The sequence below is a fragment of the Parasteatoda tepidariorum genome, chromosome 2, assembly GCF_982258835.1.
Source record: "Parasteatoda tepidariorum strain Cologne lab strain chromosome 2, Ptep-v5.0, whole genome shotgun sequence".
NCBI lineage: Eukaryota > Metazoa > Arthropoda > Arachnida > Araneae > Theridiidae > Parasteatoda > Parasteatoda tepidariorum.
This window is the reverse complement of record NC_141756.1, coordinates 14,531,915-14,549,033: the sequence shown is the minus strand read 5'-3', so window position 1 is coordinate 14,549,033 and position 17,119 is coordinate 14,531,915. Positions and strand designations below refer to the sequence as shown.

At 30.5% G+C, this 17,119-nt stretch overlaps 1 protein-coding gene across 4 annotated transcripts in view; it reads left to right on the top strand.

The window, feature by feature from the left end:
- The first annotated feature begins 1,722 nt into the window (after window positions 1-1,722).
- The window catches only part of LOC107442852 (sushi, von Willebrand factor type A, EGF and pentraxin domain-containing protein 1), a 52,460-nt gene continuing 37,063 nt past the window's right edge, over window positions 1,723-17,119 (top strand). For 2 of the 4 annotated variants that reach the window (XM_087156888.1, XM_087156887.1), the window contains exons 1-6: window positions 1,723-1,936; window positions 5,071-5,265; window positions 8,285-8,485; window positions 12,179-12,385; window positions 12,969-13,091; window positions 16,307-16,519. In XM_087156888.1, the coding sequence (XP_087013014.1) occupies window positions 1,870-1,936; window positions 5,071-5,265; window positions 8,285-8,485; window positions 12,179-12,385; window positions 12,969-13,091; window positions 16,307-16,519 (1,006 nt within the window). In that variant the 5' untranslated portion in view covers window positions 1,723-1,869. The remainder of the gene's footprint in view (window positions 1,937-5,070; window positions 5,266-8,284; window positions 8,486-12,178; window positions 12,386-12,968; window positions 13,092-16,306; window positions 16,520-17,119) is intronic. The other 2 variants (XM_087156890.1, XM_087156891.1) reach the window with 2 other exon arrangements.

The following is a 17,119-nucleotide window of genomic DNA, read 5'->3' as shown; positions in this document are numbered from 1 at the left end:
ATACACACACACACACACACACATATATATATATATATATATATATATATATATATATATATATATATATATATATATACACACAGGGTGTCTCAGTTAAGCGGTTCAGAACTTCTAAGAGGGGTAGGGGGCATCCTGACGACTCGAAATCATATAGCAATGTGGGGTCGGAAATGCTTTCCTGAAGCGGTGACGTACACAGAAGCACCATAAAGAAAAGAGACCGTAAGTGAAAAATCGCTATAATAATACATTGAAAAAATTATATGGTACATGGGCCAAAGTAAGTGTTTGAAGTTTCTGCCACCGGCTACAATGTACACCTCACATCTCCGGCGCATGGACATTCGAACATTCTGCAATACTCCAGGCATATCTCGCAGGCAGCTACTGCGATTCCTGCAACCAGCATGCATTATCAACAGGGGTGTCATAAACCAGTGTCTTCATATGACTCCAGAAATCAAGACATAATAGGTCGGGTGACCGAGGAGGCCATGTAATTTTTTCAATGTATTATTATAGCGATTTTTCACTTAAGGTCTCTTTTCTTTATGGTGCTTCTGTGTACGTCACCGCTTCAGGAAAGCATTTTCGACCCCACATTGCTATATGATTTCGAGTCGTCAGGATGCCCCCTACCCCTCTTAGAAGTTCTGAAACGCTTAACTGAGACACCCTGTATATATATATACTACGGGCAGGGGGGGAATTTAGTTCAATTTGATATTTTCTGAAAAAGTGAAAACTTCGAAAGTTTCTCAAAAAGTGATATGAAATATTTTCTTTTATCGAATTAATAGCATGTAGGGTGTTTCATAATGATTCCCCTAAATATTTGTTTTTAGAATTCTCGTCTGTTAAGTTTACACATAGTTTGTCTACGGTAGGAACTCCCCCAGCCACATAGTCTGAGGCCGTCTACTGCTATTGAAACAAAAATAGCACATTTCAGGAGGACAGCTTTTCTTCACTCTAGGGCTTACACAATCGATCGAAGAAAAAGATTCCCTTTTTCTCGCCGACCCGAGCCAAAACCTGTCCTAAACAGTGACCCCACCCCCCTACTTGAAATAGTTATACCTCGTTGTCATAGTCACCGTCACGAGTCCAGACGAGTGGTTTTGGGAGTTCTTACTTTAGACAAACTATATGTGACCCACATAATAGTTAAGCTATGGTGGAGCAAAACCGCTATTGAAATCTCTCGAATCACTAATGTGGAGAAAAAACATCTTAGGACTCCACCTTCTTAACACTCAAGGGGGGCCCGCCCTGACAAAATAGGGGGGGGGGATTATAATTTATATAAAAAAAAGTGTTTTTTAAAAAAAAAATTTTGAAAAATTCATAACTTTGTTTTCTATTTAATCGTATTAATAAAACAGGAAAATAGGCAATAATTTTCACAATTAAGAGTTCCAGTGTAAAACAGTAGAAAATAAGGTTTATGTAAACATTTTTCGATAATTATTTAAGTAGGGCCATTAAACGCAAAATTCCACAATTCAAAGAGGTGTTATTTTTTTAAGGATTGAAATACAAAAAATAATTTTTTTTATATACTTCAATTGTAATAAAAAACTTGAATATTAAATATTCATTCTCTAAGGGGCACTAAAAATTCTAACGACGGTTCAGTGTTTAGTTTCATTTTATCATTTTAGTTTCACTTTCGTGAATTAGGATTTTATAAGAAGTGAAAATCAGACATGTGAGGTCAAGGCGAACTGCTTATCATTTGACCGATTGATATGAAGTGTAAACGAAAGCAATTTTTTGTGATTTTATTCGCTGGACTTCAATTGCGTAAATACATCAAATATAATAATGCAGATATACACTAAACTAAATTTTAAATGAAACAGCATGTATCCAAACATCGTAGTTCAGCTATTGTTCGTGATTAATTGCTTAATATTCATATCATATGGTGGTAAGTCTTGACTTAGTTTCCAACTCAATAAAATAATAACGAAAACCTATTAAACTAAATTTCTTAAAATGATAAAATGAATGTTATGATTTTGCTAGCAGTCGATAATGCATTATAAAAAAGCATATTTTAAATTTAAAAATTGAGAAATTTTAAAGAGTCAATTAAACTACGTAATGCGGTTTAGTTCTAAACGTACACTGCATGCTAGAAAATTTAATTTGAATTCTAAATTATGGATTTTGTATCATGATTATTGATAGAAAAAACGCCATTTTTTTTACGTTAGCAAAAATATTTTACGTATTCTGTTTAGAATAGAGTGTCAACATTAAATTAGTATCATACGAAAGTGAAGCAACTCCAATAATTACATTAAAATTACGTTAACTGAATATTTATGTTTGTTTTGTTCTTTTAGCATAAATTAGCACAAGTTTCGTGTTACAAAATTAATTTGCTACGAGATAATTCACTTTTACAATGTAACCATGTTCGGCATGATATATTAAAATGTAAGGTTATTAAACGGAGGTCTATTTTTCCTCTTCTTCAGAGAGTCGAATTTATGACGTCACATGTTCAGTAGACGCTAAAAGCTATCATATCTTTTATTGTATTATTGGCAACTGTTTTGAAGTTTCAGATTTACATTTTGGCTTTTAATTTGTTCACACACAAATTAATATTCGAATACATTTTATTTAAAGTTTTTACTGAAATTTTAAGAAGTGTTAATTAAATTTTTATTGAACACTAATAGAAGTTCTAATGCTAAAAAAAGTTTAATTCACCTTCATATTTTCAATGAAAAAATTAGAACTATACTTTTCAACAACTTAATGAAAAATAAGGAGTTAGAAATATGGTTGCATTCTAGAGAAAATATAGAAACAGAACAGTAGAACTCTTAGAATAGTAGAAGAAGCTGAAAACCCAGAAATCGAAAAGAAGTTCATCAAACATAAAATAGCCAAATAATATCTTTTATTTAAAGTAAATTTACTAAGATTTATCAGAATGGAGTAAATTGAATTTTTAAGTAGTTTGTGCTATTATAAAATATAATTTTGTATTTAAGAAATTTTACATTAAATATAAAATTCTGATAAAATTTATTAAAGCTAAAAAGTATTTTTAATTCCAATTAATTCATAACTAAATTTAACATTCTTTTCAAAGTAATATTTTTTTATATTAAATTTGAAATCTATTTGAAATAATTTAAGGTGTAAAAACATGCTCTTTGGATGTTCACCTAAAGGAAGGAGGGAGTGAGTTTGTGACATCACATATACTGTTATTCTTACTGTTATTATTCTTGCAAAGTTAGCTTTCTTTTCATTGTGATAATGATACCCTTCAAATGTTTTTTCAGTTTTTAGAGTTAAGTATTCTTACGATTTGTCTAGAATATATTTAATTTTTTGAATGAAAACGCTTTTTAGTAGCTTTCGTGATTGAGTAAGTTTGTGACTTTTGTAGTAATTTAAAAAGGGACTAAAGTTCCATTTATGGTGATCCAATGTATTTCACTATACCATCCAATATGTGGTATAGCAACATGTAAAAACTGGTTCAGTAAACCAAAGGAAAAGGAGTTAATAGCTTTCTTTGTTTTTCCAAAAAAAGCAATATTTATTAAAAGTTTAGGCGCAAAACTGTAATACAAAAAAAAAACTAAATAAATAAATAAATAAATAAATAAAAACAATTAATATCACGGATTTGCTACGAATATTTTGATAAACATTATTTTATGAGGTGACTCATTTAGCTACCCCTCATTCCTTCAAAAAAGCAATTAAAGCCATTTGTTATTTATGAGTAAAAATTTACCTCTTTTAAAAAATGAGTAAAAATTTACCTCTTTGTGTTTGTAAACGAATCATGTAAGAACTAAGCAGCGCTATAGAAAAAAATCTTAAAACTTCTAAAAACAAAACAGCAAGTTACGATGACATGAGCAGAAAAACTATTAATCCATTATACGCTAAAGGAATGTTCAGCTTGGTACTTTTATTAATGATTTTAATTCAAATTTCATGTAAATGATTATTATGCCACAATAAGAAATGAATAAAATTGATTAATGAACTTTTTTTTATAAGTTCAATGTAGTGTTGCAATTTTTATGCACCTAGTTTTAATATAAAAATGGTGTTTTTAATATTGTTTAAATTATCCAAATTACTATAAGTGAATGCTTAGTCCTGAACAGAAAATTTATTTTTAAAGTTTGTTATTAGGATTTTAAACGAACAATCTATTTATATATTTTCTACGCTTAGCTTAATGTATGCCATTATTGTTAGACAAAATATGAAATTTTATTTAAATAATTCTACAACAGTATATGCATTCTTAAATATACTAAATTTCTATTTATGTGAGTTTAATGAGCATAAAATTAATTTTTTTGAAACTAATTTAAATCATATTAGATCACAAAATCACAAATATTTGATCACAAAGTCGAAAATCATAAGATGAAGTTGTATTTAAATTATCGCAATATTATAATGGCTTCTTAGAATGTAACAGCCGAATAGAGATAACACCGACTTGATTTTTGAGTAAAGTATGTGACGTCAATATACGGATTGGTTTTAAGACATGAAAGATGGCTTCGAGAAGCTTACAACCTCTGCCAGCTAATCTACTGCAAAAAAAAAAAAAAAAAAAAAAAAAAAAAAAAAAAAAACGATTGCCAAGCGAATAATAATTGTTCTCATAATTGAATGAATAATTTAATTTTCCGTATTACGAGTGAGGTTTATTTTCGATATAAAGTTGCGTAAGTTTTTAATTTAAAAAGGTTAAATTCAAAGTTTGGAGTTATATTTTAAGCTTGCTAAATACCGGCTCCTCGTAAGGAGTAAACCGAAAAGTAAACCGAAAAAAGTAAAAACCGAAAAGTAAATAAGCAATAAATCACTAGCAATCAGCACTACTCAATCTGAATCGAACAAACTAAAATAATTCCGGTAGTTTATTATTTTTCCAGTATGCATGTTTATTGATTAAGCAAAATACTTTTTAGTGGTTCAACTGACGGACATAAATATATTTAGTATCGTTTTGCACCAAAAATAATATTGCTCTATATAGTTCTTTTCCTCTCTTTTGAACAGAGGTGTTAAACAGTCAGCAGTGCAAGCCAGTAGGGACTACCTGGACAGAAAATGGTACCGAATACAGAAGTCTTCTTTATCGCAAGGAATTACATGCCTATGCTGTTTGCAAAGTTGGTTACACGCTTTCCAGTTCAAGTAAAATTCTTTGTGTGAATGGATTGTGGGAAAATCCTTTGCCCCGTTGTGAAAGAAGTAAGCTATAAATGATAGGATAGTTTATTCACGAAAGTAATTAAAAATTGAGATAATCGCATTTTTGTGTAGGTATTGATCATATTGATATAACTGATATATTAAATTTAATATATCAGATATAACTGATATATTATACAAGGTGTCTATAAAAGAACTCCGGGATTTTAAAAATTCATATCTCACTAACTATAAAAGATAGCAAAATTTAGTCGATTTCTCTGAAAAGAATAGCTCAAAAAGTTTTACTCATACCAATTGGGAATGTTTGTATCAACTGTTGGCGACGCTGCAGGGCGTTGACCTTGAAATGACGTCGCGAAATTTTAAATGATGGCGACTCCGCAACAAAAGGCTCAATGTGTTATTTGGCTCATAGAAACGAAGTCTTCAGTTACCGTACAAAGTGCAGAGAAAATTCGTGATGTTCAACATCTCAGGGAACGAATAGTCAATTGTGTGGCAACCGTCACCCCAAACATGCTCGCCAGGACATGGGAAGAGGTAGAATACTGTTTAGACGTCTGCCGTGCCACTAACGGGGCTCATATAGAACTTGACTAAGTGTTAAAAAAACTTGAAAATGTAAGCTTTTCAGTCATGTATAAAACATGTATGTATGGTTTTTATTTCATTAAAATATTTTGCCTCAAAACCCCGGAGTTCTTTTATAGACACCCTGTATATCATATTTATTAAATTCCATTTGCATAAAAAAATATGAAGATGGTAATAAAGTCGACATGTTTCAAGCGCCGATGCATACGCAAGACTGGCCGGACGTGAATGAGGGGGGGGGGAAGGGATTTGAAACAGGAAACGTAAAGTTGCCAATGAAAAGAAAAAGATGAAAGACAAACCCAAAAAAACCGCAGTATCCACAGTGTGAAACAGAAAATGAAAAATAAATAAAGGTGAACAAAGCTAGAAAAACTGTAGTGGCCGAGAGGGGAAAATCAGGGCAAAATGCATTCCAAAGAGCATGGAGAGGATGTGAAAAACTTATGTCGTTAACTAGAGTATCGGCATTCATATGAATCATCCACCTTTGGCCCGAATGTCACTAATCGTGATCTTTTAACCGTCAGATAAATCGCTCCGTTTCTGCATTACGCTAACAAGTGCAATGCTGCCTGCTATCTGTGTCCACCACCTGCTAACAGTGATGGATTATTTCATGTTGAAGTCGAGAGTATGTGGTTGCTACATTGAGGTTGCTGGACTGTGTACCTTAACCTTATTTCAATCATGCATCAATCGACCTATTTGATTTTTAATAGAACCAAGAGTAAAAGGTGAAAAGTGGATATAGTTAGTGTCGAGTATAGAGGTATCTAAGTTGAAGAAACTTACCCTCCTTCCAGCTATATGCATCATGACCAATCTAGCAACAACCAATTGATCAAATATTATCCGGTCTCTTTTTTTCTGAGTAAAAATAAAAAGGCTCAGAAACTTTCAGCTTACTAGAAAACCAACAAAATGATAGCAGTACAAATGCAACGAAACTGAAAAAAAAATTGTAACAATACTACCACTTTTCAATATCCATTTCAAAGTGGCATAATTAAATTGCTTTTTGCCATTAAAAAAACCAAGAAATTTTAAAGCAAAGGGTCGATTGATTTGAGGTAAATTATCCTGTTCAAACTTTAAAGTTGAACATCTCAGCTAACAAAAATTCAGTAGTGATCCACGGAAAAATAAACTTTAAGAACTTCTCGTGTAGTCCATAACATTTAGTGTGAATCATTGATAGATTGTAATCATTGAGAGACTGAATCATTGAAATGAAAAGATTCGACGAGAAACGATCAAAATAGCTACTTGAATAGTTTTCAGTTGAAAAATTACATCATGCGATCAAGCATTAAAAAATGATTAATTTGTGTCATGATCTGACTCAATGAGACACCGTTTAGTTAGATTTATGCTACGTTTAGTGCAAATTTGTGAAATAATATGGATCAGCGTGCAACAGTATTTTTTATCAATAATAGTAACAAATTGCTATTAGCTTTTATCACGTGATTAATGCAAAGTTTGAATTATTGAGAGTAGAAATAGATTTATATTTTTAATAATATGCGCGTCCTGCAGTGGACTGATCGCTAAGACGCGGTTCCCAGCAAATCACCGAAGTCAAGCATCACTGGCTGCGGTCAGTGTGCGGGTGGGTGACCACTTGGATCAGTCTGCGTAGTGACCGAAGATTTCGGTATGGGTCCTCGTTAAACTGTTCTACCGTAAAATGCTCAACTTCGTGTGCAGATTGTCGGGCTACCAAAGCAGGGAAGCCATCCCCGCTGCAGAGGATCAAAATTGCGATGGCATGTCTTCGGATCGATGACGAAGGATCAGTATTAGTATGTCTAGATTTATTGACATTGGTTCTATATAGGGCCAATATCGCCCTATATAGAGTCAATATAAGGTATATATTGGCTGAATAATAAATATAAAATATCTGGTGAATCTGACAACTCTATATAATGCTGATATTGGTTGTAAAATATCGGGTAAATCGGACATTTCCAAAAAAGGTCAATATCGGAGAAATATCTGTACTTTCACCAGTTGTGGTATTTTTAGCAGTGGCCACTTTTCTCTAAGGAAATGAAAATTTTTAAACGATTAATAAAATCATTCATATTAATATCGGTCATTTCTTTTGAAGCATTTCTAACAATATAGTAAACACTACAGGATTCATTTCTTAAATGAAAAAAAAATATATTTAAGAAATATGCTTGAATTAAAGCAATTTTTCAGAATATTGTAAAGTAATCATAATAATTCTATATTTATTAAATGAAAAATAATAATGAAATGCTCGTGGAGAACATTTTCAACAAAAAGTGACGATCGGGTTGTGACCTGTAAGTGATTGTTTAATCGCCTTTTTTTATATTTAATCACCCTGTGGCTATTGGGGACCATTAAATTTGTTTTATACCTGTATATTTGTAATTTTAAATTCGCTTGGGCTTAAAAATAGTTAACTTTTGTTCTGATATAGTTACATCACGCCAATGTGAGCCTCTGCCAACTGTGAAAATAGCTATTAGAAAATGTGAGAATGAACCTCCTTCAGAGGGCTCAATATGTCGATACAGGTGCCCCAGAAAGTACTATTTGATAGGTTCCAGTGAGCGCCGTTGCGGCCAGAATTTACGATGGACTGGTGTTGAGCCTCGCTGCATTTTGGAATACTCTCATAGTAAGTATAAAATTGTGAAATTAAAATCGTCCATCAAATTTTTAAAAAGAAAACGATTTTTGTTCTATTTTAGTATTAGTGGAACGGAGTAAAAATGTATTTATCCTTTAAGTATCTATGAAACTTAAAAGTCCCATCAACATTATTTTCATATGGCATTGAAAGGAAAAAAAATATGTCATCGGAACTTGTCTATCCCTGTAGTATGACTTTATATTTATCTGACTTTAAATAAGCTTCATGACTAACTATATGACTTTACATAAATACATGATTATTTATTCACCTATGGAAGAGTTGAGTTGTTGATATTTTGTTCGAGAACGCTATTTTATTATTTCTCAATTCTCTGCTTTCGAACTTGATCAATTTTGTCAGTAGGTCTTTTCTATTCTTTCATTGATTCATTAACGTTTTTAACAAGTTATAAAATAAAGTATTAAATTTTTAACTTGAATTAAAATTTTATAATAAGTTCCAAATTAATTGTATGAAAAATTGGAAAATAATATTGAATAGTAAAGACAAATATTTGTCAAAGTGTAAAATGAACTTTATTTAATGTGACAAGAAAGTTCGTACCTTTTTGATAATTTTTTAATGATTTAATAAATAAAGGATTAAATAATCTAGGAATCTGTATTAATTAACAATACGCAATCACGCTCAAAAACTGAAAGGCATATAACAAAGCAATTAAATATTTGGTAATAATATCTCTTAATTATAGTTTTTCGAAGTGCGGTTCAACAAAGGAAAGTTTGTAAACACGTTGATTGACACGCCAGTCATCGGTGGTTGACCACGAATTTTCCATTTAGACAGTGTAAAATACGATATAAAACTAAAACATTTTGATTGTTTTAAGTAATTATAGATAATTTACTTAAAATTTACTTAAAGTTTACTCAAGTCTAATACGCTGACTCGTAAAAGACATGTCAAATCAAGTTATTTATTTATTTTAATCTGTTAGTAGCGTGCTTTGCAATGCTGTGCCACAATACAAGAGCTTTTAAGTAGTGCACGTGTCTTGACGAGAATGTAAAAACAATAATTCAAGATTGGGTAACTTTAAAAGACGACCTAGTTCTCGACAGCGCCATACACTTCATGCCGTTAGCAGACGATTTTATTCTCATCATAGTGTCAAATACAAAATAAGAACTAGGTATACTGGCTACACAAGCTCTCAAAAAATGTATTCAATGAGCAGAAAAAAAGATTTAAAGAATTCAATAGAGAAAACATCATACTGCAGAAAAGAGACAAAACACTGGTCAATGGCTCCACCAGGATCCCGTATGGAAAATACAACATCAAACAAGAACAGAAATTCAAGCTCTTGGGAGTTATCATTGATGACTATTTACAGTGAAATGCTACATCAAATACATGACATATAATGGATCCTACATAAGTTTCACTGTACCCTAGTAAGTGTATGCCTGCATTAATTGTATTGTTACGCTTTGTATACCTTGTTAATTATTCATCACGATCTCATATAGATATCACCCGATTAATCTGTATCTGTATTATTTGTATTATCTAAACAATGCACCATAGTATACGTGTTAATTCCCCAAATGCAAAATCTCATATGATCTCCAAGCTCGATGTAAAACTCATATAAATTTACCATATCAACGAAGGTTTTTTCAAAGACAAATGTATAATTGCTAATTTTACAACAACTCAACAATTTTAGTATATCAGAGTGAACGACAGGGTAAACGCCGACGACAGTGCTGACGTAAAATGTCCTCAGTGTTAGACGGACCAAGGGCTAGAGTCCCCTTGCTGTCAAGTGAACCGTGGAAGCATTTCGTGGTTTTCCTCCCCATGTAACGCAAATACCTGTAAGTTCCATCAAAAAGTCCTCCGCGAAGGCAAATTTCTCCCAATACTTGCTCCAACAGTTCCCTTGTTTTCTGAATTGAGTTCAAAATTACAAGGCTACGGAGTTGAACATTAATCTAAACCCAAATAATTGGGTTGACTGTTCAACGACCGTTATACCTACCTATCTATCTATCTATCTCTCTCTCTCTCTCTCTCTCTATATATATATATATATATATATATATATATATGTATATATATATATATATATATATATATATATATATATATATATATATATATATATATATATATATATATATATATATATATATGTATATATATATATATATATATATATATATATATATATGTATATATATATATATATATATGTATATGTATATGTATATATATATATATATATATATATATATATATATATATATATATATATATATATATATATATATATATATATATATATATATATACATATATATATATATATATATATATATATATATATATATATATATATATATATATATATGTATATATATATATATATATATATATATATATATATATATATATATATATATATATATATATATATATATATATATAGCTGTTCGTGTTATATATAGTATCGCACATCAAAGGTCAAAATTACGTGGAATTTTACCATAGTCGTTAAGAGATTGAGCCCTAAAAAGGGAGCTAAGTGCTTGACCATGACTGGGTAATGATAATGACGCTGTTGATAGTGGCGATAACACATGGTAGTCAAGTTTTACCACAATCAGACAATTTTTACGATGAAGTGGGACTTAAATAAGCAACTCTTTTTTTAAAATTTCAATTACTGATAACTTTACGTAATTCATGTTCATAGAAACCCCTTACAGCTGTCGACAAATAAACAAATACGTGATTTTAGACATTTTACAAAGTACCAATTTGATGACGTGATGACGACAATTTGACCTAGCAAGCTAGACAACGTAGGTTTTACTTGTGCTTGCGTGACGTGAGAAGCAAAGATAAATTATTGAAAGACACACAATAAATTTGAAATGAAGCCTGTTATTTAATTAAGTAGAGCTGTTAGTCAGCAAAAAGTAATGATGTTATCTTTTAAATGATTAAATCTGCTGTTTCTACTTTAACGATGCGACCCAATTTAGGGTTTACGACTACTAATGTTCAACTCCGTAGCCTTGTAATCCTGAACCCACTCCAGAAGAAGAGGAAAATCCTGGACTGGATCAAGTATCGCAGGAAATTTGCCTTCGTGGAGGACTTTCTGATGGAACTAACCCGCATTTTGTTACATGGAGGGGAAAACCTCGCAAGGTTAGCCTAATGGCAAGGAGACTCTGACCCATGATCCATCTACCACTGAGGATATTTTACGTCAACACTGTAGTTGGTGCAAGCCGGGTGCGGAATTAATATCGCCCAGCCGTCGCTGAACCCGGTTTACCTCATTGGAAGGAGAACGCTCTATTCCTAATATTAACGAGTCTGGGGACATGAGAGAGACACAAAAAATCATCTTTTTATGCTTATAAATTACACTATGTTCTTATTATACAATCACAGTCAACTATCTGCTGGAATACAACATTAGTATGAAAAATTTCTAAGTGAATAGTCTAATCAAACTGAACCTTGAAATAACTGAACTCAAACCTTACAATAGTTTAACCACAGTTTGACTAATGTTTTTATTGGATATAGAGAATTGAAGAGAAATATTTCGTCCATTACATTTTTTGAATTTTATATAGTATTAATGTTCATTTACAAAAAAGATTTAATAATATTGTTCGTTTATTTCAGCAATCAAAGCCATTAACCCTGCTACTGCATTTGACTACTCTCATTACAATCGAAGACGAGAAAAGATTTCGCATAACAATAATAATGTACCTCAAACTTGTGATATTAATAATGGTGGCTGTGAACAAATATGCAACTCATCCAGTGGTTTTCCTGTCTGTTCCTGTAGAAATGGATTTAGACCTGAGAGAGGGGGAAAATGCCAGGGTAAAAATATATTTATTATCTTCATTTTGATAAGATATATGGTGCTATTACGTTAATGACAAACTGCAGTAAAAGCTCGATATAACGAGTACGGTATTCCGGGTGTGACAAGGAATTCCGGATTTTTCCTATCATTCTTTCGGGTCAGAAAACTAGAAGCAATGTGTGTGATTTTTCAACAAAAATAGCGAGTATTGTATCATATCTCGAGATCATTGGTTTGCGGAATTCCGCGAGTCAACATCTTTTAATCCGACGAAATTGTTCATCAAGATGTCACGATGTTTGCATATATGAACACGTGGTTCTTCTATCAATTTTATTATTTTTGTTTGGCTAATTTTAGCCGTTTTGAATATTTGGAATATCACGATTCTTATTCATGCGATTTTAATATCAAACATCGATTTTTGTATTTACTTGATTAAGAAGTTAGACGCTACGATTCGCATTCACTTAATTTAAAAATCGTACATCACGATTTTTGTAACTGTTTCGAATAATTGTAACTGTTTCGAGTAATGTTTTATAATAGAAAAATTATTTTATATTAACAACTGTAAAAAAAATGATATAATTTCAGATATCGATGAGTGTCAATTTCCTCATCTGAATCAATGCAATCAAAAGTGTATCAATACTCCTGGAAGTTACTCGTGTTCATGTGAATCTGGTTATATACTCAAAAATAGTTATGAATGCGAAGGTAACAAAGGCGTTTATTTTTTTATTTACTCTCATAATAAATAATTTTTTTATCTATATTATATTTTACTTCAGAATTGAATATGATTATATTTCTAAAAAAATTATCTATTCAACAGCTAATCTTTTTTTTTCTAAGAAACTTGACTCAAAGTATAAACAAGAAATCATATTTTGAATATTGATTTCGTTTGTAACGATGAATATTGAAGATGAACAATTATGGAGCAGTTTATCAAATAATCTCTCTCCATTTTCTACTTGTATAATGTACTATTTTTTCAGGTGCACGTTAAGCTTTTGTTTTATTTTTTTCATTCAATATAATGCTTCGTAAGTATATGGTTTTGTTAAAATAATTATTAAAATTTTGACTTTAGTAAATTGTTATTTCTTGCAATCGTGGACGAAAAATTCTAAGTTTTTAATATAATAAACTAACTTTGATAGGTACGCTAAATTTTCCGGAAGAAAAGAAAAGACGAACTTACTCAGTGCCATAAGAATATTTAGTGAAAAGTTGCGTCAGAATGACTAAACGCGCATTAAGAAACCGATTAGTTATTTGTGCTTAGAAGAAGAATTCGAAGGCAAACTGCATTGGCCAGGTTACGAAATGGCAACATCAATAAATATTTGAAATTTTTCGACATTTAAAACACCTCATTCCTGCCCTGCTTTTTCCTGCTCATGCCCCACTAAAAAAATCTCAAGAATTTATTAAAAAGAAATCTTGCGAGAATCTTAAGTTATTTAGCCCACTTATTCTTAAGATTTCTTAAAAATATTGTCTGAAGAAAATCTTAAGAAAATAATCTTAGGAAAATCTTCAGAATATAATCTTAAAAATTTTTTAAGATTTAGGTTTACATGGGCCAAATAACTTAAGATTTTCTTAAGAATATTGTCTGAAGAAAATCTTAAGAAAATAATCTTAAGAAAATCTTCAGAATATAATCTTAATAAAATCTTCAGAAAATAATCTTAAGAATTTCTTAAGATTTAAGATTATGTGGGCCAAATAACTTAAGATATTCTTAAGAATATAATCTGAAGAAAATCTTAAGAATATAATCTGAAGATTTTTTTAAGATTTAAGGTTTATGTGGGACAAATAACTTGAGATATTCAACATATGTCTTTTCTTTTAGAAAATATACATTAGACATTCTAGAGAATATATATCTTCGATATCTTAATTTTTTTCTAAACATTTTCTTCAATATGTTAGCTGAAAGTATATTTAAGAAATTCTATAAAATTTTTTTTACCTATATATATATATATATATATATATATATATATATATATATATATATATATATATATATATATATATATATATATATATATATATATATATATATATATATATATATATATATATATATATATATATATATATATATATATATATATATATATATATATATATATATATATATATATATATATATGTATTAGAAAATGAACAAGTTTATTATTTCATTTAAAAGCTTAATGAACATTTGTGTATTCAAAATCTATTACCCGAATTAATTTTTAAAACAATAAGTCTCATATTCCAGATGACGATGCAATTAATAAAATACTTTGACTGATATACTTAAATAATTATTTTCAGTAAAGGCATATTATTCAAAAAACCTCTTGGAAAAAGAAAACTATTGGCTATAAATGCACTTTTTTTTATAAACTTTAATTTAATTCGGGTTTAAATAGACTGAATGACCATCCTACATTTAAACAAAGTAGTAGAGTATGAGTTGAAAGTATAACATGTCAGTTCAAAAAATTATGTTAACTATGAGACAAGTACGATACATAAATTGTTATCTTGAGTTTATTTTGTACATAAAATTTTCATTTCCACTTTGTCTTTTCCTATCACCCTTGTCACATTCCGTTATTAAGATGAAAATGTGTTTTTAGGGAAATACATTTTTCTGCTTTTTAAGTGAGCAATATTATACTAAAATGATTAAATCGAAGACATTTTTATTTATTTCTTGTATCAATACAGGAAAGCTAAAAACAAACATCGTTTACTTCATAAAGCAACATAATTGCAACTATCAGCTAAGTTTTTTCTTCCTAATAAAAGAAATCCTGCCAAAAATGCGTATTTTATTGACCACATATTGAAGGTAGGGCATATGGGTCTTAGCCCAGCCAAGCGACGTCATACTCCCCTATTTCCCTTCTTGACTCTTTACCATTAAAATCTGCATTCACTCCTATCAAATAACGTCAAAAGGTATTGCACATTTCCTCTTCTTCTTGCATATACTCGTTACGTTTAAGTTTTTTAAGTTTAAGTTTTTCTGTCGTAGAGATTTCTGCTTTCCTTAAAGTACAGAGCTATATAATTTAGTCTAAAAATTTCAAGTAAAAGCAATCTACTGTATATATTTAGTTAAATCAAACTCGTTGTGCAAGAAGAAAGAAAAGGAAGTAAATGTGCATATTTCATTCTAGTCTTTTTATGGTTATTTTAACGTTAAATATATATAAGGACTGTAACGACTTTTATATAACCACTTTTACTGTAATATAATAAGTTTGAATTGATTAGGTGGGTGAGCCATGAGATCTGAGAGTGTAAATTGTTTGTTTGTTGAAGTGAACGTTGTGTACAGGTATTTATTCATCATATTGATATTAAATAAGAAAAATTTGAATGCAGACTGTTCTGATTTTTTTTAGAATCCATGTCAAAACTGAAGAAAAAAAATTTACATCTTAGAAATGACATTACTTGGCACTTAAAAACGTGAAATAAATCTGACGAGAAAGGGTGGGGGGGGGCAGGAGGTCTCAGCCCAGTCATGCTATGTCATTTGGCCCCGCTCCTAGAAAGCTATAAAACAATAAAATTTATCGAAAAAAGTTAATATTTATGCTCGTTAATATGTTAAACAGTGAGACACTACCCCGATTAGCTTCGCTCATCAACACCCTCAGTTGCTACAATCATTTTTTTTCTACGATAAACTGATTTTAACAGCTAACCCCGTAAACTGCATAACATATTTATTTAAATACTGTAAAAAACAAACTGAGCATAATAATATCTGAACGTAATAACGACTATTTCATGTAAGACTAAAATTTTTTGATTGATTAATATACATGCGAAGAGCAATTTTAATGTTTATGTATTTGATTTTTGTTCATTTCCAAAAATCATTTTAATGTAGATTTTGTATATTTTAGAAATCAAAGCCAATAAACGTAAGTCTATATTTCACGTTCCTCGTTACAATTACAAGGAAGAACGAGGAGACATTGCAAACAAAACTATTAAACCAGAACCGTCTTGTGATATTAATAATGGAGGCTGCGAACAAATATGCAACTCATCCAGTGGTTTTCCTGTTTGTTCCTGTAAAGAAGGCTATAGGCGTTTACAAGATGGAAAATGCATGGGTAAAATTCTATTTATTTTTATCACATATATAATGTTTGAATATATTTGTGTGCGAAGTAGTTTTTATAATGAAAGTGAAACAACTGAAAGAGTTGATAAGAACTTCATTTTTTAATTGGCGAGTGGAATGTAATTTCTATTTCTGTCATGCCTAAAATTAAAAATGCTGGGTGCACCGCTTTCGTAAAACGTGGAGAAATTTTAGGTGCAAATAAAACTCTATTTTACCACGGTTCTTTAGTTTATAACCATAGCTGAACAGCTGACCCAACCTTGGGTTTACGACTACTAATACTAATACTAGACTACTAATACTAGAAATATTTATAACCAGCGTTGAACAGCCGATCCAATTCTGAATTTACGACTATCAAACGTTCAACTCCGCAGCCTTGTAATTTTGAGCCCACTCCAGAAAACAAGGAAACTTCTGGATCAAGTATTGGGAGAAATTTCCCTTCATGAAGGACTTTTTGATGGAACTAACCCGCCTTTGCCTTAGATGGAGAGGAAAAAGCATGAAAACTTATCATGGTTATCTTGACGGTAAGGGAACTCTAACCCATAATCCATCTGCCACTAAAGATATTTTAGGTCAT